The 21,093-nt window shown below is 37.8% G+C and overlaps 1 protein-coding gene across 4 annotated transcripts in view; it reads left to right on the forward strand.

Moving 5' to 3' along the window:
• The window catches only part of LOC115436361 (endoprotease bli-like), a 313,286-nt gene that overhangs the window by 267,218 nt on the left and 24,975 nt on the right, over window positions 1-21,093 (forward strand). For all 4 annotated transcript variants that reach the window (XR_003937806.1, XM_030159218.1, XM_030159217.1 and 1 more), the window contains 3 exons: window positions 4,412-4,522; window positions 4,791-4,884; window positions 6,283-6,468. Coding sequence is in view for 3 of the 4 variants with exons in the window: in XM_030159218.1 (XP_030015078.1) it covers window positions 4,412-4,522; window positions 4,791-4,884; window positions 6,283-6,468 (391 nt within the window). In the remaining variant the exon portion in view is untranslated. The remainder of the gene's footprint in view (window positions 1-4,411; window positions 4,523-4,790; window positions 4,885-6,282; window positions 6,469-21,093) is intronic.

The raw sequence follows: 21,093 nt of genomic DNA on the forward strand, positions 1-21,093 counted from the left end.
ACCGTAAACTACTATATTTTGAGTTTTATTCCAGGTCCAAGAGGGGTTTTTTTGCAAATCATTCAGGTTTATCTCTCTACTCACCTATCTTTTATTTACTGTCCTGAAGAAATTAAGATACAAAAAGCCCAAAGACACCAAAATACACGCATATGACATAATACTTGTTCTAAATCACTGTTAATCATCATGTCTCCATGGGATTTGAAGATTTCAGACCTCTTCTGCTGCCCCGGTTTGATTCCTCTAATGGGCTTTTATGACACACCTCACATTTCCTGTTCTCTTCAGAATTTAAGGCAAAGATGTCACCTCTAATAAGAGTCTGAGAGTCATTAAAGTTTATCTTTTGGGTTTTATTAAGGATGTAGTGTGAATCTCCAGTTGAATTTGTGACTTAGTTTTGTATAAATGAAACAGACCCTTTCCAGAAAACAGTGAGTATAGTTAAACGTATAATACGGACATTTTTCTGTAAATGACTGGGTGTATGTTATTGATTTGTGTATTTATGCTATATTGATTGTTACTGAGAGCTGTTAAACTCTGCAATTTTATTCTCATTATTTCACCTAACTTGTTGCCACTAACTAGGGATGTGCAAAAACACTCGATTAGTCATTTAGAGAAAACTGTAAGCATAGTCGACTTCATTTTTCAAGAGTCGACAAATTTTTGGTCAAGCTGGGAGTAGATTTATATTTTACTTCATAGAAATGCAAAGTAAAGCCTAAAAAACTGTTTAAAGTGGTCTACTTGTAGTTCATCCATACTTTGTTTGGTCATGTTTTTTTATTGGTTTGGGGGGAGGGCATGTGTTAGCCATGATGTCACAACCAATCAACTTAAATTGGATTGATTGTTCAACTTCAAAAAGTAATTAAAATGTCCATCCCTAGTATTAACATTAAGGTATTTCACACACTATTGTGAGTAAATCTTAATGCGTTACCTGTTTGAGTTACATTGGGATTCTCATCAGATTCTCAACGGCGTGATCCAATGCTAGTTCAGGATGTCTACTTCTACACCTTTTATTATTGTTTCAATTGAGAGATCCCTAGCGGCAAAATTCAGAAATTGCACGATGCATGAAATATGGGCAACATTTTGGATCACAGTCATTTTACATTCTAGAACAACCATGCATCATACAATGTATAGGCCAAATATTTTTGGGCCTAAAGCCGGATGAATTTGTGCAAAAAATGCAAAAATTACCTGAAGATATTAACAGTCAAGGGGTCATTTTAGTTCCAAACTCCAAATTCTAAACTCTGAAATTTTACCAGTATCCTGCCTGTTTCTAAATGTTTTGTGTATTTGTAGATCCACTGTGATCTGTAAGCTGTAATGCATGTGTGTAAATGATAAGTTGTGGCATAGTTTTGTTAAAATTGCACCTATTTTTCTTGAGAAATTTCAGGTCTTTCAGGTTATTCACATTTTTATGAAAAGATAGTTTGTGCATGTGAACATTTCCAGAATTTCATTTTACTTTTTTGCACTAAAACTTAGAGGAAAATTTGGAGTTTTGGAGTTTATTTATAAGTTATCATGCTATTATTTTACTGGTGTGGCCCACTAGAGATCAAATTGAGCTGTACGTGGTAGGGATGTCCCAATCTGATTTACAGATTGGTATCGGCAGCCGATCTGGGATTTTTTAGAAGATCGGATCCGATTTAGTCACGAGATCGGGCCGATTAAAGTTTCCGGAAGTGGGGAAAAGCTGCACAACAGCGGGAGGCTTAGAGGACTTCGTAAAGCATCTATAAGTATCACTTTCATTCTGCGCTTGTACTCATTATGAGGTCCAGTAGTGATGCCCAAGTCTGTTTTTTTTTTTCAACCCATGGGGCTTCTGTGGAATTATTTGACCCGACCCAACCCGCCCTGCAAATAAACTGACATTCTTTTGACCCACCCCAACCCGACCTGCCAGTAACCTGCTTCACATCACTAATGCACGGCACCGAACACACCCCCATATAATACCTGGACAGACCTGTCCATAGACACACTACAGCAGTGGAAAATATATGGTTCTAATTTGTCCCACAGTATGAATTTGGAAAGCACAAAAACTATACTAAAGTTATTAAGAGTCAAAGGTGTCATACTTGTTTTAGTTCAGGTTCTACATTCAGCCCAATTGTGATCTCAAGTAAAATAATATCATAATAACATATAAATAATGACTCCAAATTTAAATCGAAATTTCATTGTAAAAAGTCTGTATCGGATCGTATTGGATCAGTATTGGCAAAACTATTCCCCAAAAAAATCAGATTGGATCAGAAGCAAAAAAATCCAGATTGGGACATCAGCATCCGTAATAGCTAATGTCTCACTAGTATCAGTACATTCACCCGTCGTCATCAGTGTTTTCGTCGAACTCTTCCTATCTTCCCCTGGAATGACCTTGAACTTGGGCGAGCGCACCTCGACCCCGCGCACCCGTCCGCCTAATGCTATTACGCTCAGGCCTACATGCTAAAAGTCATTGGTGGTGATAGCAGCTGATTAGATTGTGTCCATTGATCGCTCGGCGTGCTGTTAGGACGGGGACGGTGTGTGCTGCCGCTTGTGCCTCCTCTGCTCAGACACACTGACGGTCTGAGACAGAGGAGATGGAGCCCCATGCAGGGCGGCAGATTGAGTTATTGATCAGCTCTCTCCTTCCCCCTGTCTCTATCTCTCTCTCTGCTGCTCCGAGAGACCCCGTCATCAGGATAATGAATTTCACTTATTGCAGATTAACAGCATAAGGTCTGTATGGTAATAATGGCAGAAATTAGCTCTTTGTCACCCCCTCTGGATTTCTACAAGGCAGGAGGGGGGTTGGTTCGTAAGGATGAAGGTTGTCGCTGCTGTTCGTCGGAGGACTGTGATTTTAACAAGAGAGAAGTGAAAGGCAAAAGTGCAAGAAAATTAAAGATTTGAGGCAGAATCAAAGTGAGACGTATAAGGACTGTGATTACAACATCACTGAAGCAGCAGAGGAGAGTTCTGATGCAAGAAATTCAGGTTTGATGGAGGAGAGTGAAGGACAAGTTTGAGAGGGAAAGAACACTGAATAGCAGGCCTGCACTGTTAGGAAGAGCAACCGGGGGGAAAAAACGATTCAAAAGAGACATTAAGAGATGGTGAAGCAGGAGCGTGAAAGTGAAGGAGAGGGAGAGGGAGATAGGCAGGAGGAGACAGAAAGTACTGTAGTGGTCATACAGTCACCAGGCAGCACGGACGCTCAAGGGCCGGCCATTGTGTCTCCAGCACCCAGATTGGGGTGGTAAAGAATGAATAATGAGGCTTGATTACAGTCCGTGAGATGGCACATTGTTCAGAATCAATCCTCCAGGCAATTACAGGCGGCACAAGCAGCAGCCCTCAGCATCAGACCAGACAGAGCGGGAAGTGATTGTGTCAGAGGACAACATCATCTTCGTCAATGACTTGTTGCCTCCTCATGTCGGAGCCATTAGCACTTACTATGCTCCTGCAGCACATTCAGCCACCCACGTAAAAAGCCTCCGATCCGCATGTGTCTAAGCATAGAAGCCCAACACATAGGGATGGGAATTGAGAACCGGTTCTTTTGGAGAACCAGATCCCAGTAGCTCAATTCCTTGGAATCGTTTGCCTGCCTGCTTAACGATTCTGCTTATCGATTCCGCTTTCGTTGCACATACACGATGACGTCACGCGTATGCTGCATTGTTTTGGTCAGAGCGTAGCCAACATGGCGTTGAGGCAGAAACGGTCTAAAAAGACGACACCAGGTCCAGTTGAACACTGTCAAAGCTTTCATTTCTTCAAAAGGGTGGAATCCCTCCACTATGCTCAAACATTTGTCTACAGCATGTGATTCATTTGATTCACTACTTAGCAGCGCTTGTGAATCTAGCAGCAGAGTGAACACCAGGCCATCATCCAGGCCCAGTTCTGGTTCTGGTGCAGGCAACAAACATCGTACCCCCTCAAATACAGTTTTCCGAAGGTAGGGGAAAGGAAATGAGGTGCACAACAACGGGAGACAGGCAGAATCGAACCGGTTCCACATGGTGGAAATGCATCAATAGAGGAATTAGTAAAGAGTCTTTAGTTTCACTTTCACTGTACGAGCCCCCAGGCCCCCCCCAAAAAAAAGAGAAAACGGGCCCGGCATCATCTGTTATTATTATTTGTACATACTGAATATGTTCTATTTTCTGTGCAGAGATGGAAATATAAAAGACAATTAATGCAAACACCCATTTGTACTCTTTTATTCCCTCACCCAATGAGAATCGATAAGAGAATCGGATCGATAAGCAAAATCGATAATGGAATCGGAATCGTTAAATTCTTATCGATTCCCATCCCTACTGACACGTATACATAAACACAGGTACGCTCCCTTCTTTTTCAGGTATGGCTTCGGAGTGTTGGATGCAGGGCTCATGGTGCAGCAGGCCGCACGTTTCCAAACCGCCGCTCCTCAGAGAACGTGCTCACAAAACGCAAATCTGCATCCAAACAGGTAACTGCTGCTGCGTTCTGACTGCGTTTAATTTAATGTGTGTATAGTCTAATATCTGCTCTCAGATTGTGTTTTCTGTGCTGTATTTCATCATTTTATAAGCCTCAATAAGCAGTTTTCCCACAGGAATCAATCATCTTTTATCTTATCTTCTTGTCGTTTCACTGTGTGTGTATTAGAATTAGGGAAAGTACATGTTTGAGCGTTTAATAAGCTCACAAGGAGGAAGTTTGGCACTTGATTGATGTGATGATGTTTTATTGGTCAGGATTATTTCTCCTGGAGGCGTGGCCAGTGTAAACATCCAATCAGATGCATGCCACGGACAGACTAATGAGATCAACACTCTGGAGCATGTTCAGGTTTGGAAGTGATTTTTGAACAAATAAAACTGCACGAACATTTTTTTTCTTCTTTCCAACATGAAAATATGCTAAATTTGGGGATATTTCTACTTCAGCTTGCACCTTCAGTTTTAAATAAATATGCTCTTTATGCACTGTGATTCTGCTTATTTACAGCTTTTCTTTCATAGCCTTCATAGTGCATCCAAAATGTAACTTCTGCCAACAACCAGGGAAGCTTGAGCATTTCATACAAATTGTTTTCAGGTTTCTGTGTCATGTGTTTTATCTTGACATAGAAGAGATTAAAAAGAATCATACTGCGATGCGTAATGTGTTGGCTGTGTCATTTGCAGAAAATGGCAAAACTCTGTTTTCTTGAGTACAGGCACATCCATGTAAATGTGTTTATGTTTGACTCTGTCAGCGCCATAACTACTGTACGTGTGTGTGTGTACGTGCACACTCAGGTTTATGTGAGTTATCTGGGTGTGTGTGTGTGTGTGTGTGTGTGTGTGTGTGTACTTGTGAAATAGCAAGGAGACGGAGAGAGAGCGGGAGTGTGTCAGCATGTAAATTGAAAAGGCTTCATCTTTGCGGCTCTGCTCCCTGGCAGAAAGCGTGGGTCAGGCCATCGCTGCGAGGTGTGATTGATGGACGTGTTGCCGTGGTAACACGCCGTAAACAGTAGCGGGCTGTCAGTCTTTTTGCAGCTTGGCGGCTCTCTCTGCGATGTGCCATTGTCACACCAGATGTGCTGCTTGTGATGAACAGGGACAGGGAGAGTGTTTACTGAGTGGGAATCGGGGGGGTGGGGGGTACATGTGCTTATTTAAATCATTTAGCTAATACTCCTCTCAGCCATTTTTGTCACCGTTTCTTATCTTTCTCGTCCGTGTTTTTCTTTGTCTTCATCTTTGGGAGGTTATGGACAGATGAGCGTCATGTCCATCTGTCTAGCACCGGCAGTCTCAGATAATACTGATTGGATTTTGTTTTGAACTTAGAAGACAATGCAGCACTGTTACTGCAGCAGTTTCCTACTACTGTCAGAATGACACATCCGTAATCAGAGGCTGGTACCTTGATCGTGTCATAAGTGTTATCCACTAGTTATGATACATGTGATGGCAATTCTATGTATTTTATTGAATTTCAATAAAGGTTGATGCAGCAGTTGAGTCGTCAGGGCGTGTACCGCATGGCCACTTCATTAGCTTCATTTCAGTTCCTCATTCATTCTCAATCTTAATATTGTCACCTGATATTGAAATCACATGTGTTCGCTGTCAGTCACACTCACTGAGAGGACATCACGTTTACCCACTGCTCCTCCTTTGACATCCTTCCATCCTCCTTCACATTTACACCTCCCTGTTTTATTTTTTATATGCTTTGCCACCTGTCTCTCACCAGGTGAAGGTAAGCATCAACGCCCTGTGCCGTGGCGACCTTTCCGTGAGCCTCGAGTCTCCAGGAGGCACCGTGTCACTGCTGTTGGACACCCGGCCCAACGACGCCTCCACTGCCGGACTAAAAAACTGGACCCTGATGACGGTCCACTGCTGGGGGGAGCATCCGCGGGGCCTCTGGACCCTGCAGGTAAAAGATGAAAGCACTTCTTTTGCTTTTGCAACTTTTTATTTTTGCTGTTTCTTCAGTTCGAAAACATGGAAAATAAGCGAAAACTTCCTTTGCACTCTGATGGACTTTGATATGACTTTCAGACCAGGGACAAATTTCTAAAACTGATCCTAAATGCACCAAAAACAGCATCTAAGCAGAACTTATATACTACTTTTCATACTCTCCTGGAAACCCTATTGCATATGCCTTCTCTCGTGATATAGAAATGATTTGCTCTGGTTCACATTGTCCTCTTCCAGTAGCCGGGGTGTATAGAAGTTTAAAAATAGCCCAGCACAGCATAGCTCAGCTCAGCTTGGTTCAGTTCATTTTGCCATAGCAATGTGAATCATCCTCTACTTTCATCTCCGAGCTTCAGCCAAGCATGGCAATCTTCATTTTCCTCCCCGCACTCTTCTTTTCCTTTTTTTTTTTTTTTTTTCTTATAGATGTGCTGATGTTTGATATGGAGGAAGAAGCTAAAATGGAAGGGAAATTAAGACTGGAAGGTTAAGTAACCTTGGCCGGGTTTGACAGACACAATACTGCAGACGTCTGATTAGAATCCATACTCACAGACAGTAGCGCGCTGAGGTCATTTACTGTATATACGTGTGGGTGGTAGCAGCAGAGGTGGTGGTGGTGGTGGGGGCTCTCTCTGTGTATGTATGTGTACGTGTATGTGTGCAAATAGGCATCAGTCCTTGTAAACAGTCGGAGGTTTATAGAGAAAAAGCTGTGAAGATGAAAGACACCCACCCTCTGTCCTCTATCACCTACCTTTTCCTGCAAACACACACACATACACGCTCCTTCTGGCTCTCCGTCTCTGTGTCTCTCCCACGTCCTCGTGCAGATTTACTGTCCCCTCTGTGACCAATTACCAAGGCCCAGTGTGTCGCAGAGACGGGGAGGAAACACCGTGAAGCCGAGCCACATAACGGCGCCGTTGCTCATTACCGGAGGACCGAGACGAGTAACCGTGATGCTCGCAACACGAATTAACACTCGCATCTGACGTGCCGCATGCCATCGCACCTCGCTAATCAGTGCACACACACACACACACACACACACACACACACATATATATATATATATATATATATATACGCCGCCTGGTTTTACAGTCTTAATCTAGATCGGAGGGAGGCGTACACAAATCTGGGGATAACTATTGCAATGCTTGACACTGATTAGCATTTGGGTTACGATGCGATTTATTGATTGATTGTTAAGTTTTAGCGTGTTTATTGTGATTGAACCTGGTGGCCTTGAGGTTTAGACGCTGATGCAACACAATATCCCAGCATGCAACGCTCCATCTTCCCATCCCTCTGCTGCCTGTTATCTAATAGAATCACAAGATGCTTAAATCTTCTGTTATCTGACTACAAAACTGTGTCTCGTCGTGGATCACAGGATAACAACATTTCCACCTATGTTGATATTTGATGATTCTGGACGTTTTCTGAAGGGCTCCAAAAATAAAAATCTCCTCTGACAAGCAGCCGGGCCAATTAAATCTCAAAATGATTCATAGAGAGAAACAAAAGGACAAGACGAGAGAGGACAGGCAGGACTATTAAAAAAAAAAAAAAGAAAGACACAAGGAGGGATGGGAGAAACAGGAAACTGTAAAAAAAAAATATTGGCCCTGGGAAGAGCCTGTAACTGGACTATCTGCTGCTGGATCAGTTTTTAAAAACTCAAGGGCAGCAGAGTGGGGAGGAGGGTCTGTGGAGAGTCTGTATTGATTCGTCATGATGACAATTGTCAAAGAGCGGTGTGGTGCTGCTGGAATAAAAGCGGGACTGAAGAGAAAAGGGGGCGAGTGTTATGGCTCGAGGCGCGGCTGACCTTCCAGCGCTGTGAAGGAGACAAGACCGCAGGGCTGGAAATATACACTCGCTCTCTCTCTCTTTCTGTCTCTCTCTCTCTCTTATTTCTCATGTCTGCTGTCCACAGTGCTCGCTCTACCGCCATCTGTGGTGCCTCAGCTCAGCTCAGTGATTTTAATGTTTATCAGTGACAATATTGCCAGCAATATTGCACACTACAATGTGCTTATTCCATAGTGTGTGCATCTAAACCACAACAGGCTGGATCATTTACTGAATTCGACAAAAAATATATAATGCCTACTACTATGTGAGAGTTATTAGATAGAATATGAATGAATGAATGAATGAATGAATGAATTACTATTTTTATTTCAGTTATGTACAAAAACACATACATATAAAAATAAAAAATATGTAATAACTACTACTGTGTGAGAGTTATTAGATAGAATATGAATAAATGAATGAATGAATATTTTTATTTCAGTTATGTACAAAAACATGTACATATAAAAATAAAAAATGTGTAAAACTTACTACTGTGTGAGAGTTATTAGATAGAACAAGAATGAACGAATGAATGTTTTTATTTCACTTACGTACAAAAACACAGACATATAAAAAAATATATATACCTACTACTATGTGAGAGTTATTAGCTGGAATATGAATGAATGAATGACTGATTTTCATTTTAGTTATGTACAAAAACGCATACATATAAAAAAAATATGTAATACCTACTACTATGTGAGAGATATTAGATAGAATATGAATGAAAGATTGAATGAATGAATGAATGAATGGTTTTATTTCAGTTATGTACAAAAGCATACATATAAAAATAAAAATGTATAAAACCTACTACTATGTGAGAGTTATTAGATAGAATATGAATGAATGAATGAATGAATATTTTTATTTCAGTTATGTACAAAAACACATACATATAAAAATAAAAAATATATATAATACCTACTACTATGTGAGACTTATTAGACAGAATATGAATTAGTGAATGAATGAATATTTTTATTTCAGTTATGTACAAAAACACATACATATTAAAAAAAAACACATAAAATTAACACAATTGCTAACTGTACAAGGAAGAAGCTGATTTCTGCTTCTCCTACTCCCATCCTTACTCCAACTCCAACAACAACAAATAGTCTATACTCAGTTTCACTTAGAGATCATTTTACTTCCATAGCCCTTGAGAATTTGACAACTTCAAGCTTTTTTAAAACTCGACAGCGAGCTACACAATTTCACTTCATCCTTCAGTTGGTTCCATAGTTTGACACCAATAACAGAAACACAGTGATATTTATTTTAACATTTGTTCTTACTTTACATGTTTCAAACACAAACATCCCTCTTAAATTATAATTTCCTTCTCTTAACTTAAAATTTTTCCGAATACAAACAGGAAGACTTTTGCTTTTAGTGCGAAACATAATTCTTTTTAAATTCACAATATCAAAAAATTTACAAAAAATGGATTTACTTGATTGATATTCATAGAGAGATCATTATTTTGACCCTGATCTTTACCTGATCACTCCTGTTTCAGCTGTACTCTTCTTTTTCACCTCTCTTTTATTCTTACACTCAACTTATATCTGTGTATTTTTGTTATGTCTTCTTCAGGTTGTGCATTTAAAAGGATGTATAAATCCACTCTAATAGCAAAATATAGAACATTATCTGAATAAGTGTATATCTAGTTATAATATAGAAGAATGCAGAAAACAAGATATTACTGTAATGAATTAATACAGACCATCATGATTAGGAGGTATTATCACATTTATTAATGATTGTATTTATAGTAAATTTTTGAAGTGCATATAAATATTATAGTTTATATTAAAAACGGTTGATTATGCGAATCTGATTGTTTGTGAGGTGACTAAAAAAAAGTGTATGTGAATGGTTTGTATGGATATTTTTGTGTTGTTGGAAAAATATACAGAAAAAAAAAGTGTGTTAACAAAGCAAAGGAAGCAGAATTAATTTAATTATTAGTTCGTAAAAAGGGGTGGGAGTTTATAAGTTATACTTCTTCCCACTCCTTTTCAAGTGCCGAAAAATTTTGTTTGACCATGTTGTATGGTCCTTTGTTATCTGATGATTCTATGTGCCCGAAATAAAACTAAACTAACTCACTAACTAAAATGTTTTCTCATTATGCAGCACTAAAATATAGGATATATGATCGTATAATTATTTTTATCCAGTCACAACACACAGAAATTTAAAGGGTCACTTTGGTGATGCAAATGAATGAAATTAGTTTTGTTCGTTTTATTTGAATCCACCAACATTTTAACTTAGTTTTCCTCAAAGTAATTATATGTTTTCAGTGTCTCAAAGTAAAATTCTTAAAAATATAACACTTCAGGGTTTTTGGCTGAATGAAGAAACCCTAAAAACCCAAACAAACAAAACTAATCCTGCCTGCACAGCTAATTTTTAATGTGATAAATCCATTGAACTGTAGCTGCAAATGGCATTGTTGAAAGCAGTAGAAGTAAAAGAAAACAGTAAAGTTATTGGTTAAAGCTCAAAGCATCTGAAACGGCACTGGTTCATCACTTTGTTCCCAATCCAAAATGAATATCTGTAACTAGTTATAGTATGACCATGCAAAGAAGAGACAGTTATTTTTCTTTAAAGCAGTAGATTTTTTTAAAAAGGGATTACTTTATTATTCCTTCTGGGATTTAAAAACTTACGAATTTACTGAGAGGATTCGTTCCAAATCAACAATTTGGGCTATAGAATAAAACAAAGTATCCTACTATGAAACAGTAAATTCACATAACTTTCGTCTTTGTTCTCTGGTTTTTACTCTATCTTGATGCTGTGGAAATTAAATATCGAAGAAAAACTGGATCTTAATTGTTCCTGACAAAACAACACACTGCTTTTGTGTATGCATTTCTACATTATGTAACAGGATTGTACAGTAGTTTTAAGATATAATATATAATAACCTTTGAATTTACTCCGACTGTTTACATGATCAGTAAGTTCAATATATGAAAATATTTGATTTTAACGGAAAAATGCAAAAGACGGAGGTTGATATTAGAATGACTAGTGATAAATGTGGAGACAAATGATTTTGGAAGCACCGCAAAAATAGTTCTGGGTCTTTAACAGTTAAATGAAGTGAAAAATTTAGATTAGTGTAAAAATCCAAATGCATTTTGTTTGTGATTGTCTCTCAACTCACCATATATTTTTATTAGTAAGTTTTTGTTGTTATCAATTACTAGAAATTTCAGGCGACCCCATTTGAATTCCAGGCGACCCCACGTGGAATCCCAACCCCAAGGTTGAAAAACACAGGTTTAACCCTATAACGCCAAACGTATCATATTTGATACATGAGTTTTGAAGCCCTCTACATGATCAGTGTGATATTTTTTTTCTTGAAAAACCTGATGTGTACAATTAGATACATGCAATACACAGATAATCCACCAGGGGGAGGAATTCATTCACCAGAGGCCTTTCCAGTGACACTACAAGACTGTTATTAATGAGGAAGGAGGAAGAACTTTGTTAGACATGTTTGTGTTATATTATGTTTTTGTTTGTTAAAAAATAAGAATATTGAGCATTGAGACCCGATGTATCAAATATACAAAATTGAAAATCATACATACAAAACTGACATTTGAAAAAAAATGTTTTTGATTGTTCAGAAGGGCCGATAAAGGCTCCAGTTTCAAAGAACTGGAATTTTCTGTCAGTGATTTAATGGTTCGGGCTTTACAGGGTTAATGGCTCAAGAATGACTTTTAATGTAATGTATCTTACGAATGTGTTTTCTACTGCTGTATATATTCATGTCTACTGTACAAGTAGGTTTTTAATCTATAGTATCTAAAATGTGTTTGTAATGGGAATGGAAATAACACAAATTCCATTTAACTGCATGTGTTGTAATCTGTTTTGAAGTAACCCCCCAGCACTGTTTGTTGGTATAAAAATATCTATTACTGAAGCTTTAAGTTAGTGTGAATCATGTGTGTACAATAACATAGTGATTTGGCTGCTAACTCTGACTGACAGCGTACTTCCTTCCTTTAGCTGCACAACACAAAGGGATTTCAAAGACTAAGTCGTGAGGGAGCTGTAGTATCGGAGAAGCCCTTGTCCCACACAGACATGCAGCTTATACACACACAGAAAAACACACTGGAATATACAGTAAACACACATACGTTGCTCCCTTCGAGCCCACCTGATTCCATGCTGCCGTGCCCGGGGGGGTTGGTGTGTATGTGTGTATGTGTGTGTGTTTGTGTGTGTGTGTGTAGCAGGGTGGCTTTGAGCAGAGACATCGCTGATTCCCAGCGGACTTTGAGACTCCAGCTGACTGTGACTAGCGCTGCTGTAGAAATATAATGGCACTATTTAGCCTGCAGCACTGTGGCTATACACACACTGGAACACACACACACAAACAGCCACCGTTACCGGCCATGACTGACAGCATATATATTTACCATCATCAGCCCCACCGCTTTGTCTGCAGACAGTCCTGCTCCTCCCTGCTTGTCTCCTCAGTAAACTACAAAAACCAAACACAGCCGGTGATGAACAGATAACCAGATAACCACGGTTTGACCAGTGTCTGCAGACAAAACACTAAGTTAGGATTAGTCCCTTTGATAGATGTGTTTCAGATTGTTTGACTGCATCTGAATTGAAGTAGAGATCGGTGCTTTTATTCAAGAAATTAACCTGAAAAAAAGTTGGAAAAAGCACTTGTACTTCCTGCACTTTAGTTTAGTTTTAGATAGATAGATAGATAGATAGATAGATAGATAGATAGATAGATAGATAGATAGATTGATAGATAGATAGATAGATAGATAGATAGATAGATAGATAGATAGATAGATAGATAGATAGATAGATAGATAGATAGATAGATAGATAGATAGATAGATAGATAGATAGGAGATCTTGTTTAAGCAGGCATTTTAAATCCAAACTGGCTCAGAGCTGCTACAAACCGATTACACTTAATATATTTATTACATTTTAACTATATTTTAACTGTGTTTTAATTGCATTTTAAATTGTATTTTAAACAGTATTTTAATTTTCTTGCACTGTAAAGCACTTTGTGACTCCCTGTCTGTGAAAAGCGCTCTATAAAGAAACTTTTCTCACTTACTTACATAGATAGATAGATAGATAGATAGATAGATAGATAGATATTCCATAAGTCATATTACTTTTTCGATATAATATTAGATAAAGAATACATTAATTAATTTAATTAATGTCAGGGAGAAAAGATGTGTTGCATAAAATCCATCCAAAACATCTACAGATCCAAAGTTGAAGTTGGAAATACATTTTGGGAAGTCAAACATTTGTGCACGTCTGACCATACCATGACCCCCCACACACATATACACCCCTCAGATACATTCACATACATTTTGATATGAAAATTATCACATAGAACCAAAAACTGTGCCACTTATGTAAGAATCATGTGAAGTAGTGCAGAGACAGTCTTGTTTATTTCCCGCAATAACCGGCAGAGTTTTCTATTTACCTTTTTTTTTTTCATTATGTGCATTAATGTTTTAGAATTTGTTCCACATGTGCTCTAAACAAAAGTGAATTAGAATCTACAATTTATGGGGTCAGTGTATATTAAGTATTTATTATGGACTTATGTTAAAGGTAATACAAGCATGAGTTAGGCAAAAACGTGCATTTAGATTTAATCTTTGGAAGAAGTAGATTCAGTTTTATTACTTTTCAGATTCATTTGATGCACCACTTGTAACACACTAAAGGATTTGTCGCTGGTAAACAAGTGTAAAAACAACATCTCCACACTTTAATGTAACAACACATGACTACACACACACACACACACACACACACACACACGGCATCAAGTTTGGCAGACACACTGTCAAAGTCTCGGCAGTGGAAACAGTCGCACACAATCTCACAAACATGTACTTTCACCCACAACAACACACACACACACACACCCTCTCACTCTCTCTGGCCCAAGGTGGATTTCTAGAGGTGCATATATTTGCATATATCTGCATGTTTAATGAGTTTTGGGAGATCAAGCGATCCAAGCAGCCCTTTGTGGGTATTTCTTTTTTTTTTTCCCTTTTTATTTTTTATGTGTATGTGTGTTTGGGGGGGGGGGGGGGGGGGGGGCATCTCCATGTAAATATCACCCACTGTGTGTTGGCACCCGTCACAGATGGTCGGGGGCGAGGGCACCCTGTGGGCACAGGATACCTATTTCTGTTTGTCTGTGTGCTTTGTGTGAGACCAGGAGGCAGAAGGAGTGTGACTCTTAGTGCACGTGCCTGAGTGTGTAAGTCTGAACTGTAAGTGTGTGCACGTGGCATCTTGTGTCGTGCACGCTCATCTTCATCTGCAGGTTTTTATGTGCGTTCATGTTTCACTTCATAACTGTGTTCGTGCCTCTACATAAACGTTATGTTACCGCAGCACCTCATGTGTTTGTTGTTGTGTGTGTTTGCTTCAGTGCACGTTGCATGTGTGTGTTTGTGTGTGCGTGCTCGTCTCCCAGCATGCCGTGTGGTCATGATGGCCCTGTTTTGGATGATTGATGTGTTGGAGGGAGCAGAGAGGAGCTCAGGTTGGGACGGAGCCTCAGTCTGACACGCTGCTGCTTCCCTGCTGCTTTACATATGTAGACGCAGCAAGACTCCTCCCCCCTCCCATCTGACAGCCTCCCCCCTGACACGGGCAAACACACACTCCTTCCTTTTTGGGGGTTTTATTTTTATTCTGTTTACTCCACAAGAACAGACAAGAGCGCTGTATTCTCTTCTCGACTTCCTGTTTCGTATTTTATACCTGTCAGCTGCGTTATGACTAAACCTATTACTTATTAACCTTCCCTGCCAACATAATATCATTTGCTCCTGGGATTTGAACCAGCAACTGTCAATGCACAAGACCCTTTCATACTTTAATTCCTTAATTTTCTTTGCTAGAGGTGGGTTGCTAGACAACGAGCAAATATAAAAAAGTGATTCTTGGCAAATTGTCCAGCATATGACCCCTAGTAAACTGGCACATTGTCAATTTTAGATTTGTTTTTATACAAATTAACATACTAAAAGCAGAGTGTTAATTAGAGAGCTTTAACAGTGCTGCTTTGCACATTTTGTTATGACTGGACAGAGCCAGGCGGTTTCTTCTGTTTTCAGTATTTGCGAGTTAATCAGATGTAGTTTCAGATGCAGTTTAACCCGTAAGGACCCGAACATCCACCATCGACCAAAATAATTTACTGATGTAAAATGTTTGATATCTTCTCAACCACTAAACCTATAAATAAGTGTGAATAATTGGTGTAAAATGCAGTTTGTCATCTTTTCATGGTCATCAGATATCCTCCTGAGACCCAGCAATGGATTTTTGTCCTCTGTAGGGGGCAAAGTTTTCACAGTTTCACTTAAAAAATGCTGTCCATTGCAAACGACATTCCATCAAAGTAAATAAATAAATAAATAAATAAATAATTTTTTAAAAATGTATCTGAAAAAACTTGCATTATGCCGTTTCCAATCAAGACAATTGTTTAATGAAACAAAGCCAAAACTTTCAATTTCCTGGGTCTCAGGAGGATATGACCCATTTGGATGTTCAGAGGCTCTGTAGTTACCGTGGAAACACCATCATCTGCTACAGCATTGATTCACCAGTAAAACCCATGGAGTTGGATCAATGACAGTGGATGGACACACTAGGTTTATGTTCAGTTAATGGTATATTTTACCGAAAAAGTCACTTTTTCTTGAGTTTTTTTTCTATTTTTGATATAACCCTCAACTTTCATTTGAGCTTTTATGAGCATCTACATGATCAGTGAATTAAATGTAGGAAAATACCTGATTTTCACAAAAAAAAGCAAAATAAAGAAAATAATACTACAATAAATGCTGATAAATCACTTAAGAAAGGTTAAATAAAGAGGAAAAAATAATTTGGTAGCTGCCAAAAAAGGTCTTCATGGGTTAAAACTGATCATCTCATCTAACTCTTGGCCCAAATAACCCTTTCATCAAACTATTCCTTTGCAAAAATTAGAATCAGAATCTGAAAAAAAAACATTTATACATGAAGGACAAGTATGGAGTTTATAATAACACAGACATGACACTTGAAACACAAACAAGCAGAGTAAAAAAAGCCTATTAAAATCTCACACTTAAAGATGAGCGATAAATATAAGCCGCTGCCGTTTATGGGGACACTTGGGGATGAACCGTTGGAGAAGTTCTGGGCCAAATCCAGTCCTGATGTAAATAATCTGGCTGATATCCAGTACCATAAAGGATGGAGTTGTTTTTGTGTCTTTTGTTTTTGTGTCTTGTCCCAGTTAACCAAAGACATTTTCATTATAAAAACGATGTGAGCTCTTTTAAAGTCTCTCTGCACTTTTCAACACTGTGTCTTTGAATACGCATCAATACAAATCTGAAGTTTTAACCCATAAAGACACAAACAGCCACTGGCAACCAAAACCATCTACTGATCTGAACTGTTTAATACCTGTTGGTCCACTAATCCTATCAATACATGTAAATAATCGGTGTAAAATACAGTTCTTCATCTGTTCATGGTCATCAGATATGACCCATTTGGACATTCAGAGGCTCTGTAGTTGCCGTGGAAACACCGTTATCTTCTACAACATTGATTCACCAGTAAAACTCATGGAGTTGGATCAATGACAGTGGATGGACACACTGGGTTTATGTTCAGTTAATGATATATTTGTTGGAAAAAGTCACTTTTGTTCAGTTTTCTCGGTTTCTAATATAATAATTCTCAACTTTAATCTGAGCTTTTATGAACACCTACATGATCAATGAATTAAATACAGGAAAATACTTGATTATTACTGAAAAAAATGCAAAATACAGATGATAATATAATAATAAATGGTCATCAATCACTTAAGAAAAGTTACAAAAAAAAAAAAATATTTTGGAATTGCCACAAAAGTAGCACTGGGTCTTTATGGGTTAATAAAACACAACAGATACCATAGACCAGGGGTGTCACACTCATTTTAGTTCAGTGACCACATCCTCCTAATATAATCTTGAAGTGGGCCAGACCAGTAAAATAATAACATAATAATATATAAATAATATCAATTCCAAACTTGTCTCTTGGTTTTAAAAAAAATTACAAGATGAAAACTTTTGCATCTTCAAACGATCCTTTAAAAAAAATGTGAATAACGTGGACAACCCTGAAAAAACTGAAATTTATTAAGAAAAATCGGTGCAATTTTAACAATATTATGCCTCAGTTTATCATTTCCACATGTGTATTAGAACTTACAGACCACAGTGGATCTACAAATACATCACTCTTCAAAATCACTCTTCATTCAATACGTTTCAGATTGTTCACATTTTTTGTGAAAACACAGGTTGTAAATGTAAACATTTTCATGTAATTTTGCTTTTTTCACACTAAAACAAAGAGAAGAAGTTGGAGTTGTCAGTATTTGTAGTTATTATGATAGTATTTTACTGGTCTGACAAACTTGAGATCAAATTGATCTGTATGTGGAACCTGAACTAAAGTGATTGTTAATATCTACAGGATCAAAACACAGTAATGTCCTGTCAGAGAGTGAACTTTAACTGATTGCCATTCCAACATTTATTTCAGTATGAAGTAGCTCCTTGTTTTGGATAATCCCTTATGGTCCATCTAAATCAAAAATGAACTTAAAAGCAAAAATGTGGGTCACTGAGCAACACTAATCTGTCAAATTGTCTCTAAAATTTCCCGTCAGAGAGATTTTGAATAGTGTGTTTTGACCCTTCAGTGTAATTTTTGCATTTCACAAATTCATCCTGCGGGCCGGTTTTGGCTCGCGGGGCTGTATGTTTGACACCTCTGCCATAGACGCTAAGAATAATAATACAAATCATAGCATGAATTTTTAAAATGTCTTATTTTCTTTCTTCTTCCCTGGTTTTCACATGATTATAGCCTTCCTGTGTGTCTCAGTATCTTCTTATCTCCTTCCTCTTCTCGTGACTGTCGAGGTGTTCCCCTTCTCTCCGTCCATCATTCCTCCTTCTCCTCCTCTATCTGTTCTCGACCCCCTCTTTCTTTTCAGACTCGTCCTCCATCACCGGTCTCACTTTCGTCTCCCTGACACTCACCCGTTTCCATATCCTGCCATCTCTCACCCATCACTAATCCCTCCACCTCTCTTTTTCTTCATCTCTGTAGTTTCTCTCTCCGGCTTTGAAATCCTTCGCCTTTGCTTTCTGTTCCTCTGCTTCTGTTAATCCTCTCCATTGTTTAAAAGTCAGTTTAATTTCTCTTTCCTTTATGCATTGTTTTCACATCTTCTTGGGGTGATTTCTATCGTGCAAGTGATATAAGAAGAGCGCTTGATTTCCATTTTACCTCTAAGATAATTTGCATTTTCTATGATCTTTTTTTGATTTCATCAGCAGTAATTTAGAGTGCTGTGCTGAAGTCCCATTCCAACATTACATTTGTTGGTTTGATAACATTCTAATGACTACACATATACCTTTGTCAGTCTCTGTATTAAGGTCTAATCTGGATATACTATGTGAAGTATGTATAACAGAAAAAAACTAACGTTTCAGAGGGAAAAAAACAGCTTCTATAAACTGAAGTGGTCATATTTAGTGTGACCTGTTTGTTTGTACTGACTCTTAAAAAATGAAAAAATGAACAGAATTAAAAAAAAAAAAAAAAGTGGGCAAGCGAGCAAAATAATCAACAAAATGAAGAAAAATGAACAAACTGAATAAAATACCAACAAAATCAAACAAAATAATCAACAAAATGAGCAAAATAATTAACAAAATTTACAAAGTAACCAAGAAAGAGAACAAAATAATCAACAAATTGAACAAAAAATAGCAAAATAATCAACAAAATGAAAAATGAACAAACTGAATAAAATACCAACAAAATTAAACAAAATGACCAAAATAATCAACAATATAATAAACAAATTGAACAAAAATTAGCAAAATAATCTGGTTTCATTCAACATATGTTTCTAATTGTTTGTGTTGCTTCTTGTCATGGGGTCAGGGGTCACATGAAATAGAAAAAATGAACAGAATTAAACAAAAAAAAAAAAAAGTGGGCAAATTAGTAAGAAAATTACCAAAATAATCAACAAAATTTACAAAGTAATCAACAAAAAGAACAAATTAATCAACAAATTTAAAAAAAAAAAAAAAAAAGCAAAATAATCAACAAAATGAAGAAAAATGAACAAACTGAATTTTAAAAAAAACAACAAAATAAACAAACTCAAACAAAATAATCAACAAAATGACCAAAATATTTAACAAAAATTTACAAAGTAATCAGTAAAAAGAACAAATTAATCAACAAGTTCCACAAAAATTAGCAAACTAATCAACAAAATGAAGAAAAAAATTAACAAACTGAATAAAACACCAACAAAATTAAACAAAATCAAACAAAAATAATCAACAAAATGACCAAAATAATCAACAAAATGAAACAAAATATTCAACAGATTGAACAAAAATGAACAAAATAATCTGGTTTCATTCATCACGTTTCTAATTGTTTGTGCTGCTTCTTGTCATGGGGTCAGAGGTCACACTAAATAGTGATTTTAACCTTTACAACCCATTTAGTACAGTTTTTCTGTGTCTTTTAATGATGTGCACATATTTTCGGTAATTTCTTGTTGTATCTAAAGAAAAGAGAAAGAGAAATAAATATGTACGCTCATTTCAACCGTGCAAAAACATCAAATATAAAGGTGGAATGAGACTTTTGTACAGTACTGCATCATACAGTATGTTAACATTTCATTAAAACGGTTTCCAGTATTTTGTTGCACACCTGTATGAATTTTCATCGATTCACGAGTCAAAAGAATGACTTTTTTGTTTAAAATTAACTTCAGCTCAATTAAGAAAATAATCAAGCAGCTCCAAATTATTTGACTCGTGACGTCTCCAAATGACAGCGGGGTCACAGCTCCTCAGAGAGCCGTGTCGACCCAGCAGAAAGGCATGCTGGGAGGCTGGGAGGCATGCGAGAAGTATCGATCCACCTGTAGCATCCAGCTGTTTGTTTACCAACAACAAATCGATGCGGCGCTCAGCTGGGGGCCGCCATGCCTGGCCTCCGGTCGGCTCGCTGCACTCACACATGCACTTTAACACACACACACACACAGATAGACGGACAAACTGAGAGGTGGATGGACAGACTCTGCAGCTGCCGAGGCAGACGACGGCAGTTTATGTGGTGAAGTGTGTGTCGGACCAGCTCTGGATTACATGGCTCCTGTTTGGATAAGACAGAGCGTCGCTGCCTGTGTAAACAATCCAACCTGAGACTGAAACTGTGGTTTTTGTGCCGAAAAGATCAATTACATTCACAAATCAATTAAAGTGGCATCAAATATTTCAGATCCACTCCAGTCAGACTCAAGTTTGACTCAAATCTTTAAGCTTTGTAAGCTGTCCTACTTACGTTATGAAGATGGATTGAATTTGTAGATGTAGACCCAACTAATTTCAGATCATGTATTTGATTTTGGATTGAGACTGTTTCAGCTGAGTATCAGTCTGATCCAACAGACGGAGATCTGAGGGTCCGGCTCAACAGTTGTTTAGCATTGTTGGAGACATATCAGTGAGAC

The sequence above is a fragment of the Sphaeramia orbicularis genome, chromosome 16 (genome assembly GCF_902148855.1).
Source record: "Sphaeramia orbicularis chromosome 16, fSphaOr1.1, whole genome shotgun sequence".
NCBI classification, from domain to species: domain Eukaryota; kingdom Metazoa; phylum Chordata; class Actinopteri; order Kurtiformes; family Apogonidae; genus Sphaeramia; species Sphaeramia orbicularis.